The 26,463-nt window shown below is 42.0% G+C and overlaps 1 protein-coding gene and 1 long non-coding RNA gene across 2 annotated transcripts in view; one reads left to right on the top strand and one right to left on the bottom strand.

Annotated features, from left to right (window-relative positions):
• The window catches only part of LOC123645635, a 38,787-nt gene extending 34,541 nt beyond the window's left edge, over positions 1–4,246 (top strand). Inside the window, exon 4 of the long non-coding RNA XR_006737688.1 lies at positions 4,132–4,246. This is a non-coding gene — a long non-coding RNA (uncharacterized LOC123645635). The remainder of the gene's footprint in view (positions 1–4,131) is intronic.
• The window catches only part of LOC123645634 (methylthioadenosine phosphorylase), a 42,081-nt gene extending 31,323 nt beyond the window's left edge, over positions 1–10,758 (bottom strand). Inside the window, exon 1 of the mRNA XM_045562089.1 lies at positions 10,613–10,758. Within this exon, the coding sequence (XP_045418045.1) occupies positions 10,613–10,645 (33 nt within the window). The 5' untranslated portion in view covers positions 10,646–10,758. The remainder of the gene's footprint in view (positions 1–10,612) is intronic.
• Between the last annotated feature and the right edge of the window lie 15,705 nt (positions 10,759–26,463).

Below are 26,463 nucleotides of genomic sequence, written 5' to 3' on the forward strand. Positions count from 1 at the left end.
GAATTACAAATAAGCACAGAAGAATACTTTAACTAGCATAAGTTAGAAAATCAAACCTAAAAGTAGGCAAATACAGTTATGGAAAGTACTTTCTAACCAATTTCATTTTCTCCACCAAATGGGGACTATGAAATAAAGAATGTTCAAAAGATACTGGGATATAAAATATTAGGTATATCGACTTGGTAATGACTTCTCCTCACTACCCCTTTTGATAAAGAAATGAGAGACCCTCTTTCCTATGCCACTAGAATCACAGACCTGGAAGGGAATCCAGACAGAGGACACTGAATAGCATGAGAAGTTACTCTCACATATTTATGAAATCAAACTATGATTCAGACATGTATGCAAATTCATGTTTACATACAGTAAATATATACAGTATATTCATATAAACTGCATATACTGTAAATTCATAGATCTACATGAGTATAAATAAGTAATTCAAAAGCAGTCAAAATTTTTTAAGTTCAAGCGTTGTATTGCATTTTTCATAGATTATCTTGAAAGTCTCTGTCCTCAGGGACTAATCTGCTTTAAAGAAACCCAGCACTACCCTCTAAGAGTTAATCTAAACTAATAACCAAGAAACACAAACAAGAACAATAACAAAGACACATAAATATTAACTAAAATGTTAACACTAAAGATTGAATCACTGAAATCATTGGGAAACTTTCTCTGGCCTGATAACTTCCTAAAGGAGAAAGTATTTCATCAGCCACAGGCTAACGATATGACACTTTACTGGAAACATAATGGACAGTGACATGTTTTTTTTTTTTTTTTTCTTAAACTCTCAACGAAGGCCAGGCAGTGGCTCACACCTATAATCTTAGCACTCTGGGAGGCTGAGGTGGGGAGATGGCTTGAGCTCAGGAGTTGGAGACCAGCCTGAACAAGAGCGAGATCCCATCTCTACTAAAAAAATTAGAAAGAATTTAGCTGGACAACTTAAAATATATAGAAAAAATTAGCCAGGCATGGTGGCACATGCCTGTAGTCCCAGCTACTCGGGAAGCTGAGGCAGGAGGATCACTTGAGCCCAGGAGTCTGAGGTTGCTGTGAGCTAGGCTGACGCCACAGCATTCTAGCCCGGGCAACAGAGTGAGACTCTGTCTCAAAAAGAAAAAAAAAGAAAAATTAGCTGGGCATGGTGGCGCATGCCTGTAGTCCGAGCTACTGGGGAGGCCGAGGCAGGAGGATCGCTGGAGCCCAGGGGTTCGAGGTTGCTGTGAGCTAGCCTGACTGATGCCACTGCACTCTATCTGGGGCAACAGAGTGAGACTGTCTCAAAACAAACAAACAAACAAAAAAAAAACCTCTCAATGAAAAACTTTAAATCTCCTGTCACTTGGGTAAAATTTCTACTAAATAAAAGAAAGTAGCTCCTTGAGAAAAAAATTCCAGAGTTAAGAATCAATTGAACATTTAAATTAAATAATTTCTAGGTCAGGTTACACAGTTGAGTTCTTTCAACGCGTGGAAAAATGGTCACCTTTCTGGCCCTCAGTTTCCTGAAAAATCAGCAAAACAAGAAAATAAGGGCAATTTGGTGAGATTTTACGGACGAACTCTCCCAGTTTCCCATGACATGGTTATATAATTTGGGACTTTAAAAGTGTCCCCACAATTTGGTTAAGAGGATAAGCCAGTTTTTTTACACTGGCGCCACCTTGTGGTACATTATTGGAACCACAGCAGGTTACGTATTTCATGTCAAGTAACAACATTATATACAGGCAAAAGACTAACCCGCGTTTTTCAAATCAACAGAAGTATTCACTTAAGTCAATACATTTAAATCATGCCAGTTCAATAGAATTTTTTTTAAACTCACACTTTTATGCAATCCTAACCCTTCCTCTAGCCTGGCTTCTCCATTTCATCCTTCATTTCATGTACCTCTGAAACACTGCAGGTCCAGGGAGGCTAATAAATGGCCCAGCCCCTGTCCTCACCCTGGGCCACAGATGTGAATTGCTGATTCTGAAATTACTCACAGCCCACTCTTCAGGGATTCAGCTACTCATCAACACTTTCGCTATTATACTATTATCACTTTGACTTGGCTGTTTCTAGATGTTCACTGGGCCATGGCATCTCAGATTCTGGGTTCAACACTGGATCCGTAGGTTCTTATACAAAAACCAAACATGACTTTGTTTGGAGCCACCCTCTCAGTTTAGGTGAGCTAGCCCAGCAATGCAGGAGTAGTTAAGAAATGCTAACCAGAGTCCTTGCGCTCATCCCCAGCAGCCCCAAGCTTCAGTCCACACCACCCTGGCTGCATGGCGACCCTACATCAGGGGGCAACTATGCCCTCAGCAAGGAATGTGCAGCGCTGGACATGAAAGCAAGAGTGGCTACTGCTCTCCAGAAAGACCAGGAGGGGAACTCTGGCACTGGAAAAATCTGCAGGCAAGCCCATCCAGTCACTCAACTGGCTCTGGCTGTTTATGGAAACCCATCTCTTGCAAGGGATAACACAAGTGTAGCAACTCAGCACTGCCCCCGCCCCCGGCAGGGAGCTGGCCCGCTAAGATGGAGGCCAGCAGTTCCAAGATGTGGTCAATGTCGCCACCTGCTGGCTATACACAAAAGTACAACCGGGATGAAGTGCCCAAGTACTGAGGGCCCAACTCTGTTCACACCCCCTTGAGCCTTGAGCCTGTAAGTTCAATAGTCAACTCGGTACCTGCCTTGGTAATGAAGTAACTAACTGAGTATTTATATGACATAGGCACTGTGCTAAGTGCTTCGGTGGCCTTATCTCATTTGATCACAACCACCCTGGTAAGTGGGCCCTATAGAACTGTATCCATTTTACAAAAGAGCACAAAAATTAAAACAACAACAACAAAAAAACTTATCTAATGCTACCCTATTAGAAAAGTTTTGTCTCCATGTTTCTTGGTAACATGCCCACAGAGGTCAAGTTCTTGACCAAGGTCACAGAGCAAGCACAGAAACTGGGTATCTGGGTGAATCAGCCTAGAGGGGAGGACTCTTCCTCGATGACCTCATCCATACTCAAGAAACAACGACAGGCCTTGTGCCAGGCCTCCTGGCCCAGAAACATCTGCCCTCAGTACAGGCAATTCTCGACTGCCTAGGAAATGTGTTCAAGACCTGAAATGGAATTTTGCCCAGCCAGGACGTCTTCAACACACAAGTTCTAAAACAGGCCCCCACCCTGGTCAATCAAGGTGATTGCCAGATGTTATAGCTAGGGGTTCCACCCACACTTTCCCACAGATGGACAACCCAACAAATCTTCTCAAAAACACTATGAAAGCATCGTACCCAAATGCTAGCTCACCTGCCAGAATGGTTATTTCCTGCAAGGTGGACAGGGTGCATACTACCCCTTACTCTGTGTCTATTTCCCCGGGTACCTGGCTGCAAGTGACTTCACCAACCCTGCTTAGACTCAGAAACCACTCACCATCATGTCGAGACCTGGACACACTGCCTCAAGGAACCCGGCACTCCGATGGCATTCTCAAAACACCATAACCCCAAAGAGCTGAGATTAGCTCATTATTGGGCTGGCCTGGCTTTGAGGCTTGGGGGTGGGGCAGTGCTTGCAAAATCCCGGAAGCCCAGTCATATGGGGAGGGAGCAGCCAAATGTCTCAGCCTGGGAGGACTGTTAAAAACCTGCAATATGGTCCACAGGAACAGCTGGGGCTCCATCTCTCACAAGACACCCCCCTCGGTAAGCCACCCCTGTAGGTAGTGGTTATGGGATCAATTGTGTTCCCCTCTAAATTCATATGTTGAAGTTCTAAGTCCCAGTACCTCAGAATGTGGCTGTTTGTAGACGGGGGTTTTTAAAGAGGTAATTAGGGTTGAATGAAGCCATTGGGATGGGCCCTCCTGCCATATAGCTGGTTCTATGGTTTGTCCCCACCAAAACTCATGTTGAGGCTTGGTCCCCAAACGTGGCAGCACTGGGAGATGGTACTTTCACCAGGCATCTGGGTCATGAGGGATCCACCTGCATGAAGGGACTGACGCAGTCTTACGAGAGTGGGTTCTTGCTCTCCTTAGGCTGGATTAGTTCCTGAAAGAGCGGATTGTTATAAAGCGAGGTTGCCTCTCTTTTGTTTGTCCCTTTTCGCAGGCTCCTGGCCCCCATTCTGTTTCTCCACCATGTTTTGACACAGCATGAAACCCTCACCAGAAGCTGCAATCTTGAACTTCCCAGCCTGCAGAACCATGAGCTAAATAAACCTCTTTTCCTTATAAATTACCCAGTCTCAGGTATTGCTATAGCAATAGAAAACTAAAAAACTGGTGTCCTTATAAGAGATTGGGACACAGACAAATACAGAGGGAAGACCATGTGTAGACCATGTGGAGAACACGGGCATCTACAAGCCAAGGAGAAAGATCTCAGAAGAAACCAACCCTGATGACACCTTGATCTTGCACATCTAGCCTCCAGAGCTATGAGGAAATGTTTCTGTTGCCTAAGCCACCCAGTCTGCAGTGCTTTGTTACGGCAGCCCTAGCAAACTAACACAGTGACTCTACATTTTAGTCAGAGAAGCCTGGATGACCTAAGGGCTCAGAACATCCATGGTTTTTATTTGATCAATCCCCTTTTGCAAAGTCAGAGTATTAGTCTAATGGGTAGACACTCTCTTGAAGATACACTTCACCCCCTGAAATGGCCAATTATTTTTTGAGGGGAATGTTCCTCAGAGCTTACTGTATTTGTTAGAGCTCTCCCACACTTATGGAACAATGGCAGGATGCATCCAGGTTCCCTCCAGTCCACTGCTAGATACTAGAACTCCCCAGGGGACATTCAATACCAAAGCCCAGGCCCCCGACTCCAGAAATTCTGACTAGTTGGACAAGGCATAGTTTGTTTTTAAAGCTCCTTAGATGGTTCTAAAGTGCACCCAGAATTGAGCATCCTGCTCTAGAGCCTAAATCATAAATTTCTGAAGCGAGGACTAGCTGAGTGTGGTAAGCTGAATGAATAATGGCCCCCAGAAGAGATTCTATCTATACCATAATCCCCAGCATCTGGGAATGGCACCTCTATGTGATTAAATCAAGCATTTTGGGATGGGGCTGTTATGCTGGATTATTGGGGTGGGCCCTCAATGTAATCACTGGCGACCTTGTAAAGGGGAGGCCAGGAGGTCAAATGAGGAAGAAGGTGAAGTGATGATGGAGGCAGAGGAGAGGAAAGAGGATGTGACGTGGGGACGTGAGCCAAGGAAAGCTAGTACCTCCAGAAGATGGAAAGAGGCAAGGAAATGGATTCTCCCTTAGATCCTCCAAGAGGAACTGGCCCTAGAGACACCTTGATTTTAGCCCTGCATGACTCATTTTGGACTTCTCGTTTCCAGAACTGTAAGAAAGTACATTTGTGTTGTTTTAAGCTGCTCAGTTTGTGGTAATTGTTACAGTAGCGATAGGAAACTAATATACAAAGTAGGAATCCCTGAAGAGCTTGTTAAAAATGCAGATGCCCATCCTTTTCAAAGCTCCCTAGGTTAGTGGCTGTCATATTTAGTGGGCATCTGAATATCCTGAGGCTAAAACCTGGATCACTGTGCCCCAGCCCAGAGTTTCTGATTCAGTAGGACTGGGGTGAGAACTCGCATTTCTAACAAATTACTGGGTGACGCAAGTCCATCACACACTTTGAGAACCACTGCTTGGGACACTCCCGAGGCACAGACTAGAATACCATGAGCGCAATCACAGCTGAGGATCCAGGGTCCAATACTTAGAAAAATTTACATTATCTGTTTCCTCATCTGTACTGATAAGAGTAAGATTTTCACTTAATCCATAGAATGGTGAGAATCAAGTGAAATAACACATTAATATCAATTACTGTTTCTGTATATTTTACCACCGCAGCAAAAAGCAAACAAAATCAAAATAAACTTTCTCAAAGCAACAAAAAACCCCTTATTCCTGGTCGGTACACAAGCCCGGCTGCCCCTCTGCCTCTGCTCAGCAGCCCGTCTGGCAGGGACATAGCCCAGGGGTCCTCAACCAAGTGTCAAAAGTCTCTCCTCGGGATACCTGGAAACATGGGGTCACAATGACTGGGGGGATTGCCACAGGCATTCATGAGAAGGGGCTAAGGATGTACTCTATGTCCTGCAATGCTCAAGACAGTCCTACAAAAGGAAGAAATGCCCTGCCTAAAAAGCCATTGTGTCCCTAGGCAAAAAAAAAAGACAGCTCGTAGGTCATTTGATTTTCAATTGGGGCCTGTGGGTTGTCCCCAGTTTCAGCTGGCCGCACAAGCATTTTCAGTCTGAAGGCCTTTGCTCTCCACATTCAAGACAGCCAAAAGGAGAGCTTTAGTGGCCCATCCTCCACAGCCTAGACACATGACTCACCCACACCCCTTAATACCACTGTGTTTCTAGCCCCCTACCCACCCACAAAGGGACAATATCCCCTTCTTATCATGGCAACCATGATTAACAAGTTAGTATTTTTAGTCTCCTGGAGTGATGGCTGGGAAGCTGCCTGGGGGAGCCAGAGGACACTGCAGGAACCCTCCGGAATGCCCTCCGTCTGCGTGCAAAGACCTGTTGGCCTCCTTGTGGTCAAGCATACCACCTGCCCATGGCTGATGCTGGAGGACAATGTCTCCTTGAGGTCCTCCCAGACAATGGCAGGTGTTACTCCTACAGCCTCTGGCTCCCACTGCCTCTCTCCGTAGCCACCCACCTCCCATGTGGCATCTGCACCCCCTGCCCGGACCACCTCTCACTGCAGGGAACCACAAAAAAACTTTCTCAATTACTCTTACTCAAGGTGGCTTCCTCCCTCCCCCAATTCGCTATCCACTCTGCACCTGGAGCAAAGGAACCCTCAGCATCTCCCACCCTTGGCCCCCTAACCGGCAGTATCTCAGAGGAAGGAATCCAACACTTACCCGTCTTGGCTCCAAAGACTCACCGGTGGTCCCCTATCTCCCAGTTTGAAATGACTCACCAGTACTACCATCTTCTGGGTTTTTCAGGTTAAAAATAGGAATTACCCTGTTTTTCCGGCACTCCCCACATCTTACCCCTCTCTCTGCCCTGCCTACAAATTCTATCCCTAGTCCAGTATTTCTCGCTACTTCCATGGCTCCCACCCTGCACTTCAGCAAGAGCGCTGTGACTTCTGGCCTGATCTAGCTCTCCCGAACACAGGTTATTCTATATACAGCAGCCAAAGGAACCATTCTAAAATGGAAACCAGATGATACCTCTCTACTCATAACCCTTTAATGGCTTCTAACACATTTAAAATAAAATTCAAATTTTTTACGATGGTCTACAAGGAAGGCCCTACGAGCTGCACTCACTCAATTTTCGCTGTGCACCGGCACTGAGACTTCTGTTCCTACACCAACGAGCTTGCTGCTTCTGCGGGAACCTCGGTTCTAGCTGCCCAATTCTTTCCTCAGGTCTTCACCTGGCTCTGTATCCTCATTTCAGCTGTAACTTATTTCAGTCCATGTGAGCTGCATTAACAAAATACCGTAGACTAGATGGCTTACCAACACCAGAAATTTATTTCTCACAGTTTGAAAGCCAGCAAATCCCAGATCCCGGCTCGTTCAGTGTCTGCTGAGGGCCCACTTTTTGGTTCCTAGGTGGTAACTTCTCCCTAAGCAGAAGTGGAAAGGCAGCTCTCTGGGGCCTCATTTACAAGGGCACTAATCCCATCTATGAGGGCTCCACTCTCATGACCCAATCACCCCCAAAAGCACCATCTCCTAAAACCATCACGTTGGCGATTAGTTTCCAACATACGATTTTTGGGGGGAGATCACTGCACAGCTTAAAATCCATCTAGCCTTTTCTGATTCCCCTTCCCCAAGTGTTGTTTCACTCTCGTGTCAATTGGTTTTCTGTCCCTACTAGTATATAAAGTTATAGAGGCCTTGTCATACTCAAGAGATGCATCCCAGTGTCTGGGGTATACAGTTAATACTTGGATAGGATTCTGCTTGTAAACAGCTAGTTTTGAACAATATACCAAATATTATACTGCCAATACAAAACCCAATGGGATTTTTCACCTGAATGAGCTAACTGCATCTCTTAAATTGGAATGAATTTAAAGTGCAACCCCTGGTAATATCTGCATTTTCAAAAGGGAGGTAGTGGTGCTGACATTAACGGAGGGCCTAGAACCAGGCTGGGTGTGTTACACGTTACGGTATTTAAATCCAACGACCTCCCAAAGCAGGTGTTACTAGTGTTCCCCTTACAGCTGAGGACCCTAAGGCCAAGCGGGTTAATTTTCTAGTGAAAAATGATGGTGCTGGGATATGAGGCTGGGTCTCCTGGCTCCACAGCTCTTCCCCCCACCCCAGACCACACACACCCCCTGACAGTGACATAAATGGGGCTCAGACACACAGATGTGGCTCCTACATCCATACCTGGGGAGCACACAGTGGATGTGGGGAGGGGGCCTACTTCATGCACGCACTCTGCACTCCCTCAAGGACCGATGACCCATAAAGTGGTCCTGTAAAGTCATACAATAAAACAGGGCATAGAGACCATACTTCCGATTTCAGAAATGCCTCACATCTAGTTGGTGGAAGGCCAAGCTCTAGGCCCAATTCTGTCATTACCTAGGTCCAGCTGTGTAATTCTAGACGTATGACCTGAACTTTTTGGGTCTCAGCTTTACCTGTAGGGGTTTGTGTAGCTATATAGTCTTGAAGGACCATTTCAGTTCCACCATTTTATAATTTGGGAAGAGGACATGGTTATTCTTAACCCATTTTGCTCTGGACACCAGGAAGTCACGTTTTCTACATAGAATGTTGCCTTAAAGTCTGGGGGACACGGTGCTGGCATCATGGATTCTTAACAGCAAAGCTGTCATCTGTTCTAACCTAAAAGAGAAATCAGCAGGCAGTGCCAGCACCACATGTGCCTTTTACTTTTATACCCAGCAGCTTGCCAAGACCAAAAATACACATTACTCAATATTTACATCAGGCCTCTGAGAATCACATTGCCCATTCTGCACTTAAATGCACTGCATTAATTTTGCAGGGAAACTGTGGCAGAGATAATGCTAACCACATTAAAGTGTGACTGTTGTAAATACCATAACTCTCTATTTTTAATGGCACTTTAAGTACATGCCTATAAGGGACAGGTGAAAAGCTGTGGCCTAATGATACCTAACAATAATTTAAATTGTTGGAAAAAAGAATTCAAAATTAATCTCAGTTACCCCACTTACAAGCATTATCACTTAATATGCTTCAACCATGTGCAACACAAGACAGTATAATTCTAGTCATCCTAGCAAACTTTGCAGTAAAAATCCCCACTTTATTTATGGACAAGCACCTCAAGGAAGTCACATACTTTGCACACGAGTTTCATGAAAACCCTCTCTGCCTTGTCCCCACCGACTGGAGTGTGTGAAGCGCTCTACAAATACTTGCTAAATGCAAGATTCTTTTCAAAATGGCAAAAGAAGTTTCATGTCTAAGTCTGACTGCAACATCCCCACCCTCATCATAAGTGGCTCAGTAAAATCTGCAAGGGCCTAACAGACTAACCTGGCTGATTATACACTGACTGTAGAGATTTGCTTTCTCCCGGGCGAACTGCAGACGAACGTATGTAATCAAGAGATATGCTTGAAGAAGACCGCAGACCTTCCTATCCCCTTGGCCAAAAATTTCTAAAACTCAAACAACTTAACTGCGTTCTGGGCCAATAATAAACAGCCTAGAAAAGATCTTAAGTTCTAGCACCAATTTTTCCCTATGTACTGTAATTCTGCAGTCTCTCAAGACACTAGGAAAGAGGTGTTTAAAAGCCCCCAGGGTGCCTAGCTGCAACTCTCAGAACTCGCGCTCTCTGGACAAAGCTTCCCACCGCACAAAGATCCCTTGTACTCGGGCCTCTGAGGAGCCAGGGCACAAGGACACTGAGGTCTAACTTTCAAGGTTACAGATAAAGCAGGTTCTAAGCCAGAGGCCTCCAAACAGGGAGCGGCCCTAAGGAAGGGAAGCCTGTGCTCCTTTTCCGTGTTTAAAAAATAGTCTTAGGATCCCCACAGCGTTGCGCTGCAGGGGAAAACTTCAGCACAGAGGCCTGAGTTCGGAGGAAGCCGGAAGCACAGAAAGAGCAAGTACGCAGGTGTCCCACGTGGGCCGCGGGCAGCGAGCGGAGTCGGAGAGCGGAAGCCGGAGTCCCGCAAGGCACGCGGAGGTCTCAGCAGCGGCAGGCGCCCGGCCACGTGGGACACCTGCTGGCTCCTACCGGGCGCAGTTCCCGGAGAACAGTGGTGCCCCGGCGTGGTGGCGGCGTGGGGGAAGCCCCAGCCCACCCACTGCCCCTCTCTGCAAAGGGCTTGCCTGCGCCCCGCGGGGTGCGAACGCAGCTGAGCCCAAAGCCGGAGGGGTCAGCCTGGAAGCGCATCCTCTCCCCGCGGGGCAAGTGCGCCCCGAGTGCCGCGCCCCAATCCCTCCCCGCCTCGGCGGCGGCGCACCGGCAGGGCGCGCGGCTCGGAGGCGCGGTCCCCCGGGGCGAGGGCGCGAGGGCACCGGGCAGGGCGGACCGCCGAATCGGGACGGCGTATCTCACCTTCACGGCGGCGCTGGCGGCGCTCGAGGCCATGTCTGCGCGGGGGAGACTGCAGTGGGCGAGCGCGCGGGGCCCCGGGGACGGCCACACGGCGTGGGGGCGAACCGCGCGGAGTCCCGGGGCGGGCCCTGACTCCGCCTCTTCCTCCCCGGGACAGCTGGATTGGCTGCTTTCGCGGGATCGCCCCCGCCTGCCCCTCCTCAAATCCAGGTTCCCGCGTCCCGCCCCTTTTGGAGACCTTTCCGGTTCTCTGGGTTTTTGTTTTATTTCATCCCCAGTTGTAACTAACGGGTTCATGATAATAATCATAATAATAGAGACCACTTATCCAGCGCTGCATCGTTCCAGACTCTGTGCTTCGCAGTTTAATCAGCTTACTTAACTTTCACAAAAGCCCCGTAGGGGAGAGCAGCGTTCCCTGCTCGGCCCGGTGCTCACCGTGCCACCGGCGAATCAGGGGCGGCTCCAGAGGTCACCGCGGGAGGGAGAAGCCCACGGGGAGGAAACGGCCCTGTGCCGAGAGCGCCTTAGGCCGGTGGCGCAGGCCGGGCCGGCGGGGGCGTGGCTGGCTTTTTCTGCCGCCGCGAGCCACCCAGGGCATTGCGCGTTTCCCTTAATTCCTAAGACACAGAGCTGGCCTGGCTTGGGGGACCCAAGACTCGGGAATGACAAAAGGGAAATCAACAGAGTAACGTGCTATTGGATAATCTTTCAGATTTACAAACTGCGGTTTACTCATCTTCAATTTGAGGGGAGGTTTTAAGGGGTGGAGATCCTGCCTGACTCCCAGCCTGGCTCGACCAGGCAAAGGCCATCTTTACCTCTTCCTACCTGGAGCAGCATCCAACACCCCTAGATTCAGAATCCAGACTTAGGACTCCGTCACTCATCGCTGGTGGGAGTCACAACTTGCCCCCCCGCCCCCCGCCACCACCACCCCTTTATGGGGGTAATCGCTCATTCTCAAAGCTGTCATCCTTTCCCTTCCGGGATAATCCAATTTAACCTTCCCTGATGGATTAAGCTCTCTGAAACAAAGCCATGGGCGGCAATGGGTGTTCTGTTGAAATGCTGGCATTTAGTCTAGGGATGGGAAAGAAGGCTGAGGAAGGAGATATTTCCTCTTTCCCTACAGCAGCAAAACTCAGAAATAAAATGCAAGTACAATTTCATTACAAATATAACTCTTCTGTTAGCCTGGACGTAATCTGTTTACTTAAAGAGTGTAGACTTTTGCTGTCTCATTATTTCTTGCTTTAGGTCCAAATGTCCTCACAATGTAAACTTTTCTTTCTTCTGTCACAAGTATCTATTTCTTTTAAGTTATAAAATTAAATGGCAAAACAGGAATAAAAGTAGATCAAGGTGCTGGGAGTCCTTCATGAGTGAAGAGAATTTACTTTTCTAGGGGACTCTATTGATTGCTCTATTGGGGACCAGGAAGCCCACCAGAAGTGGACCCTTGAATGGCGCACGGATGCCCTGGGTTTTATGGTTGCTACGTGAGTAAGGGATCTTAGTCAACATACGCGCACTGAAGTTATCAGCAAGTCCAGTTTCTACTCAGCATTACCTCTCTGCCAAAAATTAGAAACTGTAAGCAAATTAGATCCTGTGAGCATAGAAGAACCCTACACAGAGGAGTTGGAAACTTGGAGGGGACTAGACTAGACTTCTGGACTTTTCTACTATAACCTGCAGGTCAGAGCTGAAGCATTTGTTCTTAAACATGTGATGTCTGTGAGGAGAAAATTGTCTCAAATTTGGTCTGGTTTTCTGAGTGATGTAATTCTCAAGCCATTTCTGGGAAGAAATTAGCATTTCTAGACAAAATGTAAGCAATTTTCTGGCCTCTTCTAAGAAACCAAGCACCCATCCTGCCAGCTGATTGTCAGGCGATATTTTGTTCTTTCTGTATGGGGACATATAATTCAAGAAAATGTGGTCCACCTCCCAAGAGGACCCCAGCAGTTTTCATCGTTATGTATTATGACAAAAGATCATGTAATCACTTAGAAGCATGGGACTGGTCAGCTATAGGTGATTTGAAATCACAATGGCCACCACAGAATTCTTTTAATAAAATAATCCATTTTAGAAGAATATGTCAAAATACATTTTCAGAAAGTTAAAAAAGCATAATATTCAAATAAATATGTAGTCAGCCTGTCAGATTTATTTAAGTCATTAATAAAGGGATCAGCAGGATGGCAAAGCTGATTGAAAGAAAGATGTAATGAGCTGGAACAGTAAACAGAAAAGAGAATGCTAGAAAAGATTGAAAAATTGGATAGAAAACTGGCTTATGTTTTACAAAGAACTTTAGGGTTCTTTTCTATGAACAGACACCATTTGCATCTCTGAGGGAAAAAAAAAAAACATTTGTAACTTATCAACCTTCTATGAGACAACATCTAACACACCAGAGTCTGAACCCTTATCAATAAGAAACAATAAAACAAAGTTACTTCCTTTAGGAAAGGGCTTGGCAAACCTTGCTTATCAAGAGGCAAAAATTGAGGAGGACGTGAAGCTTACAAGCATAGACAATACCTCATGGAATGAACATGGCTGTATACAACTTTATTTATGGACCCTAAAATTTGAATTTCACATGTGACAAAATATTTTTCTACTACTATTTTTCCAACCACTTAAGATATTTAATAGTAAAAACCCACTAGCTTTCAGTTATACAAAACCGGGTGGAGAGCTGGGTTTGGCTGCAGTTTGGGGCCATTGTTTGCCACTCAGGGCAGTGCCTGAATCAAATGACCCTTGGGCAAGCTTGTTGGATAGTGCTTTACTGTGGCATCTTTGAAAAAGGTGGGCTGTATTAGTTTTGCCTTATTTCCAAGTTTTGGATTTTTTTTTTCTTAAGCCCTAAAATAAAAAGAGGACAAAAGTCCAAATAGGCAGTGGTGTCCCTTTTTGATTAGTATGTCAAGGAGACAAGGGGAGTCACAACAGTGTATCCGTGAGAGTAGTATCTTGCCCTACCCTTCTGTTCTTGTCCTATAAATTCCCCTCTGTTAACTTGTACACTTATTTTTCCAAAGATAATTCTAAAGAACTACCCAGGCCACCTTACAACAATTCTGATTGTAAAACCATACAAATATTTCAATAGTTTCGCCTTTTTTTGATAATCCCTCATAGATGCCTCCCAACTTCCAGCTCCTAACCAAGAAAGTACTGAGATGGTGTTACCAGTAGCTGTCTGTATCAGGTCTTGAGCAATGATCCTTCAGTGTCCCACAATCCCCTTGTAAAGGGAGAACCTACAGTAACTTCTTTAGCCATGGCTAAATTACATGCTATTTTTGAAGACTTCTCCAAACCATTCTGTGATCTTCAAGTTTTCAAGAGGCAGTATTCACACAAATACATGAAATGTATCACTTCAGCCAGCCTATCAGCCTTCTCATTGAATTGTTGCAACTCTGCCACAGACAGTGTGTCTGTCAGTGGGGTATCGCAAAATGGTCCCAAACTGCCTGGTAACCCCTCCTCATCTGGAGGTATTAAAGCTGGCAAGCGGTCATAGGTTAAGCAACTGACATAACTCCCCACTGCCTTGCAGATATTTGGGCCAAAATAAAAATTATAAGCAACCTGGGAATGTCCTTGCAGATCCCTAATTCTGTGCGACTTGATCTTTTTGCCATACTCTTATATCACAGATATAATGGGTAGGGACGTTTTCATCACTACTTTTGTCAGTGGATTAGTATCTGTCATTGGAAGCTTAGTGAAAAAGCTAATGGTCTATTAGCAAGCAGTCAATTTGCATGTAGCAGAACATTGTCAACAACATGCCTTAAGAAGACAATAAGAAAACTAAGGGTAATAATGACAATATTAAATTTTAAAAATTGTATCGCATCTTTAAATTTCCAGCCAGGGAAGGACCCCAAAGATGTCTGAATCGGTGTAAATTCAAATTATAAAACCCCCAAAAAGGCCATCATTGCACAGAGTGTGGCCATTAGGGAAAAAATCCCCAAGAGACACAATGCTCTTAATAAAATTGTGTTCAGAGAAATTTTTTCACAGGCAATTCCCCAAAATAATTAACTTCTCCTTACCCTGCCCAGGAAGGGGAAAAAATATACTAAAAAGAAAATGGTGGCTGGTATTTATTAAGATAAGATGCAAACGATATGCAAATATGTACCAAGCCAGCCCTAAGGTAACATTCTGAAAAAAAAAAAAAAAATGAATATTATTGGGTAAATGTGTAAGAGATGTTTCTGCAATCCAAGTTTTTAAAAATATTCTTGATTGTGGTAAATAGCTGAACAAATTAAATTATTTTATTAATTAAAAATGCACAGCAATGTGTCTTTACTCTGATGTCATACAGTATAGATCATAATGCCATTTAAACATTAACATTTTAGTAACTAGAGACTTGGATTTTTTTTCATAAAATGCCTAATTAATTGGAACTTTCTAAATTTCTTATACTTGTCTTTATAGGTCACTGAGGGACTATTAGTTACATTAAAATTTTTAGAAAACAGGAAAAAACAAAGAAAAATGCTCCATTCTCCTATTATCAGAGTGATGAAGCATAGGAGAATGCCACAGGTGAAGAAAATACTGCTTAAATCCAATTCTTAAAATACATTTATCTCATGGTAATCTATAGAAGGAATTATAAGTGATATAATAACTTCTTCAAAAAATATTGACAGCACATTGTCATTATAAGGCAATTCCTTATAATGACATTTAATGAAAGTGGAGAGTCCAACAGTAAAGCATAAGTTGGCATCTGTATTTCTGATTGAGGGAAGAGCCATATGTTTTGAAATGAGATAAGCAGGTCAATTTTGACAGTCTGTTTTAAAGTTAGTGTGTTCCAATAGTTGGAGATTCCTCTATTTGTCTTGTTACAATCCATTCCTGTTCCACTGCTATAGTTTCCTTCATTCCTTCCTTCTATTCTAAGTCCATGTGACCGTGGAAATAGCTAGACATAGCTTCCATTGCAAGTCACCTTTTCTTGTCTTCAAATTGTATCTATCCCCTCATTTCCGGAGCCCTATTGAAAATGACTTACATTGCATATAATTTGGATTTATCAAAGTAAAATCTTGCCAGTTTTCTACTTTTCCTAGAATATTGTTGCACATTAAGAACACATTCTGGCTGACAGAATGACCATCTATCCTGGAATCCTGGAATCCTCACATCCTATGAGCTAGGTATTACTATTTTTATTACAGGATAAGCAAAGTGCAAGATGAAGCCCTAAATCCTGTGCCTCCTTTGGTGAAGGAGAGAATATGTTCAATCTTGCTCTAAAGAGACATGGTTTTCACTTTCTGTACTTTGTATAGAAAAGGACCAAAAAGTTATAGGTACTCAGATATATTTTAATATTGCACATGCAACATAATCTCTCTCCTTAGCATGTCAGGATCTGGGCAATAATGAGAGACCCATAACAGGATCCTTTGTGTGGTTCTTGCTCTTCATTCCACTTTTAGAACTTAAGGCATACCTGTGTGCAGTGAAGAAAAATTAAAATATAGAAAATTAAGAGTGTTGCTTTCCTTATCTGCCAAATACATGTGCTGTATGGAAATAAAATCCTAAAAATAAACTGGGAAAGGGGTTGTGTTTATCTTCTGAGCATATTCAAGAGCAACAATTATATAGCTAATATTTATTCAGAGCCAAGTATTCTTCGTTTACTCCTCATACCTATTGATGTGAATGCTATTATAATCCCTGTTTTACAGGTGAGAAGACTGGAAGACATTGAATCACCTTCACGCCCTCTTTTCTGCTTATTTGCCTCTTCCAAAAGCTTCCTTGTCTCTTTGGGACCTCTGCCCCTTCCTGCTCTCTCTCCTATCACAATGTCAATCAAACTATTAATCCTGTTAAGTTGTAAATGTTTAAAAGCAGTTTAAAATGTGTTACCTCACCCAGAGCCGTGAATTCTACAAGGATTAAAGCTTTGACTAAGGTAACCAAACTCTAGGTAGAAAGTAATGTGTGAGAAAGCACAAGGGTGGGTGTTGTCATCACTCTCATCCCATTAGGAACATGGGGCTCAACACATTTAAGAAGTCTCCTTATTCTGTAGGTTGTCTGTTTACTCTCGTGAATGGGAAAAAATTTCCCATACTACACATCAGATAAAGGACTGATAACAAGAATCTATTTAGAACTCAGGAAAATCAGTAAGAAAAAATCAAACAATCCTATCAAAAAGTGGGCAAAGGACATGAGTAGAAATTTTTCAAAAGAAGATATAAGAATGGCTAACAAACATATGAAAAAATGCTCAAAATCTCTAATCATCAGGGAAATGCATATGAAAACCACAATGAGATATCACTTAACTCCAGTAAGAATGGCCTTTACCAAAAAGTCTGAAAACAATACATGTTGGCGTGGATGCAGAGAGACAGGAACACTCATACACTGCTGGTGGGACTGCAAACTAGTGCAACCCCTGTGGAAAGCAATATGGAGATACCTTAAACAGATACAAGTAGACCTACCATTCGATCCAGCAATCCCATTATTGGGCATCTACCCAAAAGAACAAAAGACATTCTATGACAAAGGTACCTGCACCTGAATATTTATAGCAGCACAATTCACAATTGCAAAGATGTGGAATCAACCCAAATGCCCATCAATTCGTGAGTGGATTAGCAAAATGTGGTCTATGTATACCATGGAGTATTACTTATCTATAAGAAATAACGGTGATATAGAATCTCTTTTGTTCTCCTGGAGAGAGTTGGAACCCATTCTATTAAGTGAAGTATCCCAAGAATGGAAAAATAAGCACCACATGTACTCACCAGTAAACTGGTTTCCCTGATCATCACCTAAGTGCACATTTGGGAATAACACCAACTGGGTATCAGACAGAGGTGGGGGCTGGGGGGAGGGGATGTGTGTATACCTGCATGATGAGTGCGATGCGCACTGTTTGGGGAATGGACACGCTTGAATGTTCTGACTCAGGGGGATGGGGGGGCATGGGAAATATATATAACCTGAACTTTTGTACCCCCATAATAAGCTGAACTAAAATAAACAACAACAAAAAAAGAAGTCTCCTTAAATTCCTGTGCCTAATGTAATTGGGATTCAGTCCTAAATCTGTCTTAAGTGCAAAGTCTGAACTCTAAATTACTATATGATTCTTCCTGCCATGTGCTGGGCCTTAAGCTAAGTGCTGAAGAGAGAAAGTTGTTGGACCTGTACTCTTTCTAGCCCTTAAGAAACTCCCAATCTAGTGAGAGGACTCAAAAAGAGAAGTCAAATATTACAAAACAACATGGTAAGGGCGAGACTAGATACTGTGAAAGCACGGAGTAGGGCACCTTTTGAGGTCTTCCTGGAGAAAGTGATACCTAAGCTGAGTCTTGAGAGATGAGCCAAGAAATTAGCAGTTGGGGGGTGGGTGCAGGAAAACAGATATGAAGAGAATTGAAGTGCTAGAAAGTATACCTTGATGCTCTTACCTAATTCTTTCTTACTCTCTTTTATTGCCTGATTTGGGTAGATAGAATTCATTACCACCACCATCATGGATTCCTTTTAATGTTTCCAACTGGCCACAACTCTAAAGTCATTAATGTCATCTCATTGGCTTTGGTATTTCCTTCATACTTTTTTTTCTGGCTCTGAAACAACAAACTTTTGTTTATGCTAAGGATAAAGGTCACCAACAACTTCCTAATAATTAAATCTAATCAATTGTTTTCTTTCCTAATCTTAATGAACCATGTAGTTAATTATCTAAAAGGACTGTCTCTAGCACTTCAATTCTCTTCACACCCACTCTCTGCCCCAACAGACCTCCACCTCAGTTACCTAATGCTGGTGAGGATGCAGAGAAAAGAGAACTCTTATACGCTGTTGGTGGGAATGTGAACTGGTACAGCCACCATGGAAAACAGTATGGAGGTCTCTCAAAAATTACAAATAGAACTACCCTATGATCCAGGAATCACACTACTGGGACTTTATCCAAAGGAAAGGAAATTATTATATCAGAGAGACATCTGTAACCCCATGTTTATTGCAACATATCACAATAGCCAAGATATGGAATCAACATAGGTGTCTAACAACAGATGAATGGATTAAAAAAATGTGGTATATATACACCATAGAATACTAATAAGTCATAAAAAAGAATGAAGGCCTGTCATTTGTGGCAACATGGATGGAACTGGAGGACATTATGTTAAGTAAAATAAGCCAGGAACAGAAAGTTAAACACCATGTTCTCACTTGTATGTGGAAGCTAAAGAAAAATTGATCTCGTAGAAGCAGAACAGAGGATACTAGAGGCTGGGAAGAGGGAGACAGGGAGAGATTTGTCAAAAGATACAGAATTATAGCTAGATGGGAGAAATATGTTCTAATGTTCTATAGCACTTATAGGACAACTGTAGTTACAAATAATGCATTAGAATTTCAAATAGCTAGAAGGAGGATATTGAATGTTCCCAACGCAAAGAAATATGGCTATTTGAGATAATACATAGACTAATAACCCAGAGGTGATCACCATACATTATATGTATCAAAATATCACTATGCACCCTATAAATATATACAGTTATTAGTTGTCAATCTAAAAAAGAAAATAAAATAAAATTTTAAATGAAGCTAAAAAAAGAGTATACCTTGAAGTTGGGAGTTATAAATCACAAAATCACTGTGAAGGATGTAAACTTCAAGTCCCTGGTTGATGGAGCAGTTATAAAAAGACCTCAGAGGTCCACCTGTGACACAGATAAATCACTTAGGCAACAGATGGCTCTCAAGTCCTACGTCCTGGTCTCCAATCTCTGACTTATATATAACCACATTGTGATCATGAACACCTGACCCCGGAAGTGTTCTGGGTCATCCTAATTGTAGACAAATCCCTATCCTTGGATGAGTATGGAGTGATTATCAGCCTGGCTTCACTGGGACAGTCCTGGTTTATCCCTGATATATGACAATTAATACATTTCAATTATTTTTAGCATTCCCCCCTTACCCCTCAGATGTGTCCCAGTTTAGAAAGTAAATTTTATGCTCTCCCTAAATAACTGCCTTCTACCATGCGATGGTTTTAAATTAATTATAGAAATTATGAAATAAAGCAAATGTAGCATTAATACCTTTGTGTTAAATTTAGAGAAAAGCTTGTTGTTTCTTGAGAGCTTGTTTGGAGGTTCTAGCAGGGGAGCGCAGCTACTCATGTACCCTTGACCGAAGAATGGTTCTCCTCTATCAGGGAAGGTTGTCCTCAGACTGAGCACGTAGCTTCGGGAGGGACGCACATGGAGTGGTGAGGGAGGAAGGGGACACTGGCCTAACCAGTCAGATCAGCCAGATCAACCCTGGCAATCAATGGGGTGACAGATGTCACAGCTAGAATGCCCTCACAACGAGCTTGGTGTTTCTTATTTAAACTTTATGAAATATGCAAAAATACACAGAATTTCACAGATTATCCTTGTAATTCCAATTTAACATACAATTGATTTTACTTCTGATTTTTAAGCTAAAAGGCAAGAATAATTTGACCAAGTTTTTATATAATATCATATTGTATAAGATATTTTGATTTGTTATATTTTCTGAGTGTAAATGAATTCTATTTCAAGAATTATCTAAGTTCTTGGAAACATTTTCTTTATAGTTGCTGTAAATTTGTCCTGTCAAAAACTTGAAATGCTTGAAAATTAAATAAGTCAAATTTTTAAAAGATTATTGAAAATATTTAACTGAATATAATTACAAAAGAGTATTGAGGAAAATTATTCTGATCAACATGGAAATGTTAATCCCAAAGTAGTTAATCCGATAATCAATGAAAAAGTGAAGGTGACATTTCTCATCATATTCAATTTGTGATGATTCAAAATCCTTGGTTTTCTCCATTTGACCCTGGGAAATTAAAAAAAAAATAACCAACACAAAACGGACATTGACTATTTCATCAAGAACAGAAACCCTGGCAAATTTGAGAGTGTGAAGAAGAGCCTGGAGGTGAGGGAAAGAGACAGCAGATACCTTCTTCATAAAGTTTGAATGAAAACAGAGGAGACAGTGGGAGATGATTAGCAGCAGATAGGAGATCAATGGGGTGCTTGTTTTGTTTTCTTGTAATGATGGGAGAGTTTTGAACATGTTTGTAAGCAGGTGGAAAGAAGTTCATAAAGAGGAAAAAATGCGAGGTCCTAGTAGAGAGTTATGGCTAATGGGGTGAGATCCCAGAGAAGCCCAGAAGAATGGGATCAGGAGCCCTGGCAGAGACCATAGTCCTATATCAGGATGGAGACACAGGACTGGAAGAAAGGAGGTAAGAATGTGGGTGCTGGAAAATTTAAGAGTAGGTGTTGTGGACCTAAAGGAGATTACTCCTGATGGCCCAATTTTCTCAACAAAGTATAGTATTAATACCACCACTAAGGCTGGGAAGAAGAAAAGAACAGGTTGGGATTATTAGAAGTTAGCAGCTTGGAGCAACTTCTGAGGAGAAGGTACTGTGTGACTGGAACCTGGTAGCTCTGAGACTCAGCTCTCTGAGGAGGGAGCACTGCACGCTTGTGCTGGTACCTCAGAGAGGGGGTACTTTGTGGGTCTAGGAAGGTAGGGAAATTTGCAAGCTGGAATCAACTGCTGCTGTGGAATCAACTGCTGCTGCTAGATAGAGAATTATTTCAGGCAGAAACAGCAAACATACAGGAACGAGCAAGTCCCTTCTTCCTCCTTCAGCCTTCTCATCTCCCTTTTGGGCTGCCTGTTGACAGAGCTGGGGAAGGAGAATTGTGGTTTGCAGAGACCCAGTCCCAGCATTGTAAACAGAGTAATGAAGGGGAGAGATTCTAACCACCACAACTACTGTATATCCAATGATACAGCTGAGTGTACTCCTTTCCAATACATTACATTTACCCAACATTAAGTCTAACAATGTGACATCCAATGATACATCATTTTACCTGTATTAAAAAATCATCGTTCTAATGACCACAGCAACCAATAAGTAATTGTAAAGAAAACTTCACATGGTCCCTGGAAGCTTTTGGACATGGATCAAACAAAAGACATTGAAATGAGTCTTTATTGCCAAGGAAGGATCAAAACCTTCAATTTTTTATTTTCTGTGCTTTTATTTTGTTCTACTCAAAAAAATTATTTTAAAGATCTTCCAAGTAATCTTAGTAAATTGAACTTCAGTGGGATCCCATCAGTTTATATTGAGGGTCTTTATAAGAAAGAGCCTCGGATTCTAATGTTGCTATTGAGAATGTATTTTCCACATCACACATCATCCTCTTTTTGAGGACTCCTGGGAGAAATTCGTGCCTGATCTCACTACCCAAAACAGATGTAATTCTGAGTAGTCAGTTTGTTTTTATCTCATGACCTCTGAAGCATATAACTGACCACATTTTCTTCACCTAGGCGTTGGCAAGCCAAATTGCCTCCCTAAGTTATCCCCTACCGCAATATACGGGTGGATCACAGTGATATGAACTTTTTGTTCTATTTCTGTCTACTCTTTGTCCCTGATTTTACTTTTTTATTCTATCTCTAACTTATGGTACTTAATCACATTTTATGTACCCATTGTAAATCTCCTGCTATGCATTAGGGAAAAGGCAGAATATAATTAAACACACATAAAAAACAAACAAATAGAGTTTACAGGTGTTCTTGTGAAAGGGTGTCATGACAAGATCTAGTGATGCAATTTCAAGTATAGGCTAAGCAAACTAATGAAAAATACATATAAATGTTTAAAACATTGAGGTGTTTTGAGTCTGGCTAAATTTTTACACCTTTATTGCTACCACTACGGAAAATGCAATATGAAATAGGAACTAAAAATGAAAAGATAAGAAAATTTCATAGTTTAAATATCATTGATTTTACTTTTGTAGCTATTTTTGTACATCCCTCTGGGTTCTCATGTATATATGAAGTGTTATAGTTTATTTTAAACAAGCAATTATTTTTAAGAAGGGTCTTTCTTCAAAAGTATAATATACTCTGAAGTATCATTTGATTACGTCCAAAATCCAAACTTTTTTCTCTTTATCTAAATACATTTCCATTTTTAGCACTGACAAGCAATGGGAAAATGCACTTGAAAGCCAACATGCATGGAATATTGGCTCTTGGTTGAGGGTATTCTTAGTTGAAGGACATGATTCACAGATAATATGAACAGTTACAAAGGCAAGATTAACAACATGTATGAAAAATGTACAGAGATTTTCCTGCCTGGCCAAAGTATCCTACCTGGCCTGTATCTGTCTCTGGCTCCAGCTCCAGTGGAACTGGATTCCAGAGGACTCCTCTCCAGAGGAAACATAAGGTCTTTGATGAACCTGTATTCCCAGCTCACATTCCCAGAAATATCACCCTAAGAAACCTAAACACCCCACCAGCATTTAGGATGACTCCTAGCTATATAAATATCTTAATATCTTAACTACCATATTCTTGCTATTAGATCAATTAATGTCTCTGAGCCATAGTCTTCAAGGAAAATAGTACCTGCTATTGCAGATAATCAAGAAAATTAAATTAACTAATGTCTGTGAAAGAGACTGACTCAGAAATAGGACTCCAAAATTGGTAGTTATCATTATTTTTACTAACTATCTTCTACTTGGGAGGAGACAGACTATAATACATCTTCCTGGGTTCTAATATTCTGCCTAGAATAGGGGAAACAACTGCTTGAAAAGAAAAATCATCTTTCAAGTAATCTGTTTTTTTAAACTATTTGAGACCAAAGTCAATGGCTGTAGAAGAGACTGGTGGTTATGAGAGGGGTTTTAGCTTTCTGGAGTGTAAGAGACACTATCCCTGTCAATTTTAAGTGGCATTCCTGTAGTACTTGAAGCAATTTAGGCTCTTTGAAAAATAGCACATACGAACTGTTTGCTGTTCTGACTACTGTTTTTGAATCTATGCTCTGCCTTGCTTTGTAACTCATCTGAGAGAGGCTGCTGGCTGAAAATAGCATTGAGTCTGCCCTATTCCTGCCTAGTGGGAGTGGTGAGGAATTGAGTCCTGTATAAGCAAGGCCGTAGTGGCAGTGGAAGGTTTGTCTTGTTATAAAGTTTGCAAAACTTTATAAATATAGTCCTACATGAATTGCCTGGAGGCAGCTCTAAGCTATTTACTGAGTAGCAACCATCCAAAGGGTTGTCTTATCATCAAAGGAGCCACTTCACACAGATTCATATGAGATCATGAACTGAGAGAGATAGCAAGTTCATTTATTTATGAATTTTATTGATTGTAGAATGGCCTAAATGCTTAACATTCATTCTTCAAATTTCACTCAGGGAACCACCCAGAATCTTCTCTGATCCTGACCACACACACACCCCTAGCAGCATCTTTTGTGTTGTTCAATTCTACAGTGTGGTAAGTTATCCACATTACTCTCTCTTCTGCCAGAGTAGGAGCTCCTGGAGAACGCAGTCTCTCTTTGTGTCTTTATATCTACATTGCCTAGCATACAGTAGGTGTTTAATAAATGTGAGTTAATGGAAGTAAACAGCCTGCTCAACATGAAGCCCAGGATATGCAGTGTTAGAAACATTTTAGTCACTCATTGCCCCCTACATTTGCTTACTGGAATCTTAAATTTAAAGGAGCTTAAAATGGAGATTGAAAACACCAAGTTTGACCAACAAACATGCATGATGGTCCTGAGACGCGGAGAGGTTAAACAAATTATTAAGTTCATTGCTCTGACCAATAGCTGAGGCAGAACTGGAATTAACTCTCTGATTCTTCATTTAGTATTTTCAAATTTTATGTAATAAGTCATCCTAAAACTAGAAAATAAAATACCTTGGAATATATTTAACTAAGGAGGTGAAAGAGCTATACAGGGAGAACGACGAAACACTGAGGAAGGAAATAGCAGAGGATCTAAACAGGTGGAAAACCATACCATGCTCATGGGTCGGCAAAATCAACATTGTTAAAATGTCTGTACTACTACTATCTACAGGTTCAATGCAATCCCTATTAAAACACCAACATCATTTTTCATAGATCTAGAAAAAATAATTCTACGCTTTGTATGGAACCAGAGAAGAGCCCGTATAGCCAAAGCAACCTTAAGAAAAAAGAATGAATTGGGAGGCAACCATTTACCAGACTTCAAGCTATACTATAAGGCTATAGTAACCAAAACAGCATGGTACTGGCACATGAAGAAAGACATAGACTAATGGAACAGAACAGAGAAAACCCAGATATAAAAATATCCTCATACAGCCATCTGAACTATGACAAAGCAGACAAAAACATACACTGGGGAAAAGAATCCCTGTTCAATAAATGGGTGTTGGGAAAATTGAATAGCCACATGGAGAAGACTGAAGCAGGATCTGCACCTCACACCACTCACAAAAATCAACTCAGTGGATAACAGACTTAAACCTAAGAGATGAAACCATAAGAAATCTAGAAGAAAATGTTGGAAAACTCTTATAGACATTGGCCTAGGCAAAGAATTTATGAAGGAGACCCCAAAAGCAATCACAGCAGCAACAAAATTAATAAATGGTACCTGATCAAATTAAAAAGCTTCTGTTTTCAATTTCTTCTATTAAACATTCTATCAATGCTTGGTAGCTTTATAGTATACAGATCTTTTACCTCCTTGGCTAAATTTACCCAGAAGTATTTTTTTTTTTGATGCTGTTGTAAATGGAATTGTTTTTTAAATTTCTTTTTCACATAGTTTGTTGTTAGTGTGTATAAAAATGCTATTGATTTTTGTACATTGATTTTGCATCCTGCAACTTTACTGAATTTATTAGTCATAACAGTTTTTTTTTTTTTGGTGAAATCTTTAGCACACTTTCACTTTTTCCTTTTGTTGAGGCTCAGAAAGCAGTACCCAGGACGAGGGCCTCAGAAGCAAATGTTTTTCTCTGACCTTCTCATATCTTCCTGTCTCTCAGTCCCATTCTCCCCTGAGGCTAGCCAGAGAAAGTAGAATCCTTTTTCTCCCCCAGGCGGGTCATAATCATAAAAGCCAGAACTCCCTCCCTCTTCCCCCTCAAAACAATAAAACCTAAAATCATTCTGTGTAAAAACTGGCCATAAAGAAATTATCTGACATACCTTGTTTGTAGGTCATAAGTCTCCTATTCCAGTGAGCGTCCTGCCCCATACCCAGAAAGAAGCAATGGGTGCTCAGATAGGCCAAGAAGAATCTAGACGCACAGTCTTTGCTGAGTTTCCCCACTGAGTCTATTAGCATTAGATCATACTCTTTTTGTACAGTCATATTTCTACATGGCTGTGCCTACTTTATTGAACTTAAGCATAAAAATGGACAATTTTCCCTGTATCTTTGGGTCTTCATCTGAAGGCTCCTATATACACACATTAAATAAATTCGTATACTTTTCTGTTATTAATCAATCTGCCTCATGTCAGTGATTTTTTTAGCAAACCTTTGGAAGGCCAAGGACCTTAGTCCCTACACTTTCCTATTCTGTTGCATTTTATTTCTTTTTATTTTTAATTGCTCCGGCTAGGACTTCCAGTACTTTGTTGAATAGAAGTGATGAGAGTAGAGGCTGGGCGTGATGGCTCACGCTTGTAATCCTAGCACTCTGGGAGGCCGAGGCAGGAGGATTGCTTGAGCTCAGGAGTTGGAGACCAGCCTGAGCAAGAGTGAGACCCCCCCCCCACCTCTCTAAAAAAAGAAAAAAAAAAACAAAAGAAAAAAAAGAAGTGATGAGAGTGGGCATTCTTATCTTGTTCCTGATGTTAGAGGAAAAGCTTTCAAATTTTTACCACTGAATTTGTTA

This window comes from Lemur catta, chromosome 10, assembly GCF_020740605.2.
Source record: "Lemur catta isolate mLemCat1 chromosome 10, mLemCat1.pri, whole genome shotgun sequence".
Taxonomy (NCBI): Eukaryota; Metazoa; Chordata; class Mammalia; order Primates; family Lemuridae; genus Lemur; species Lemur catta.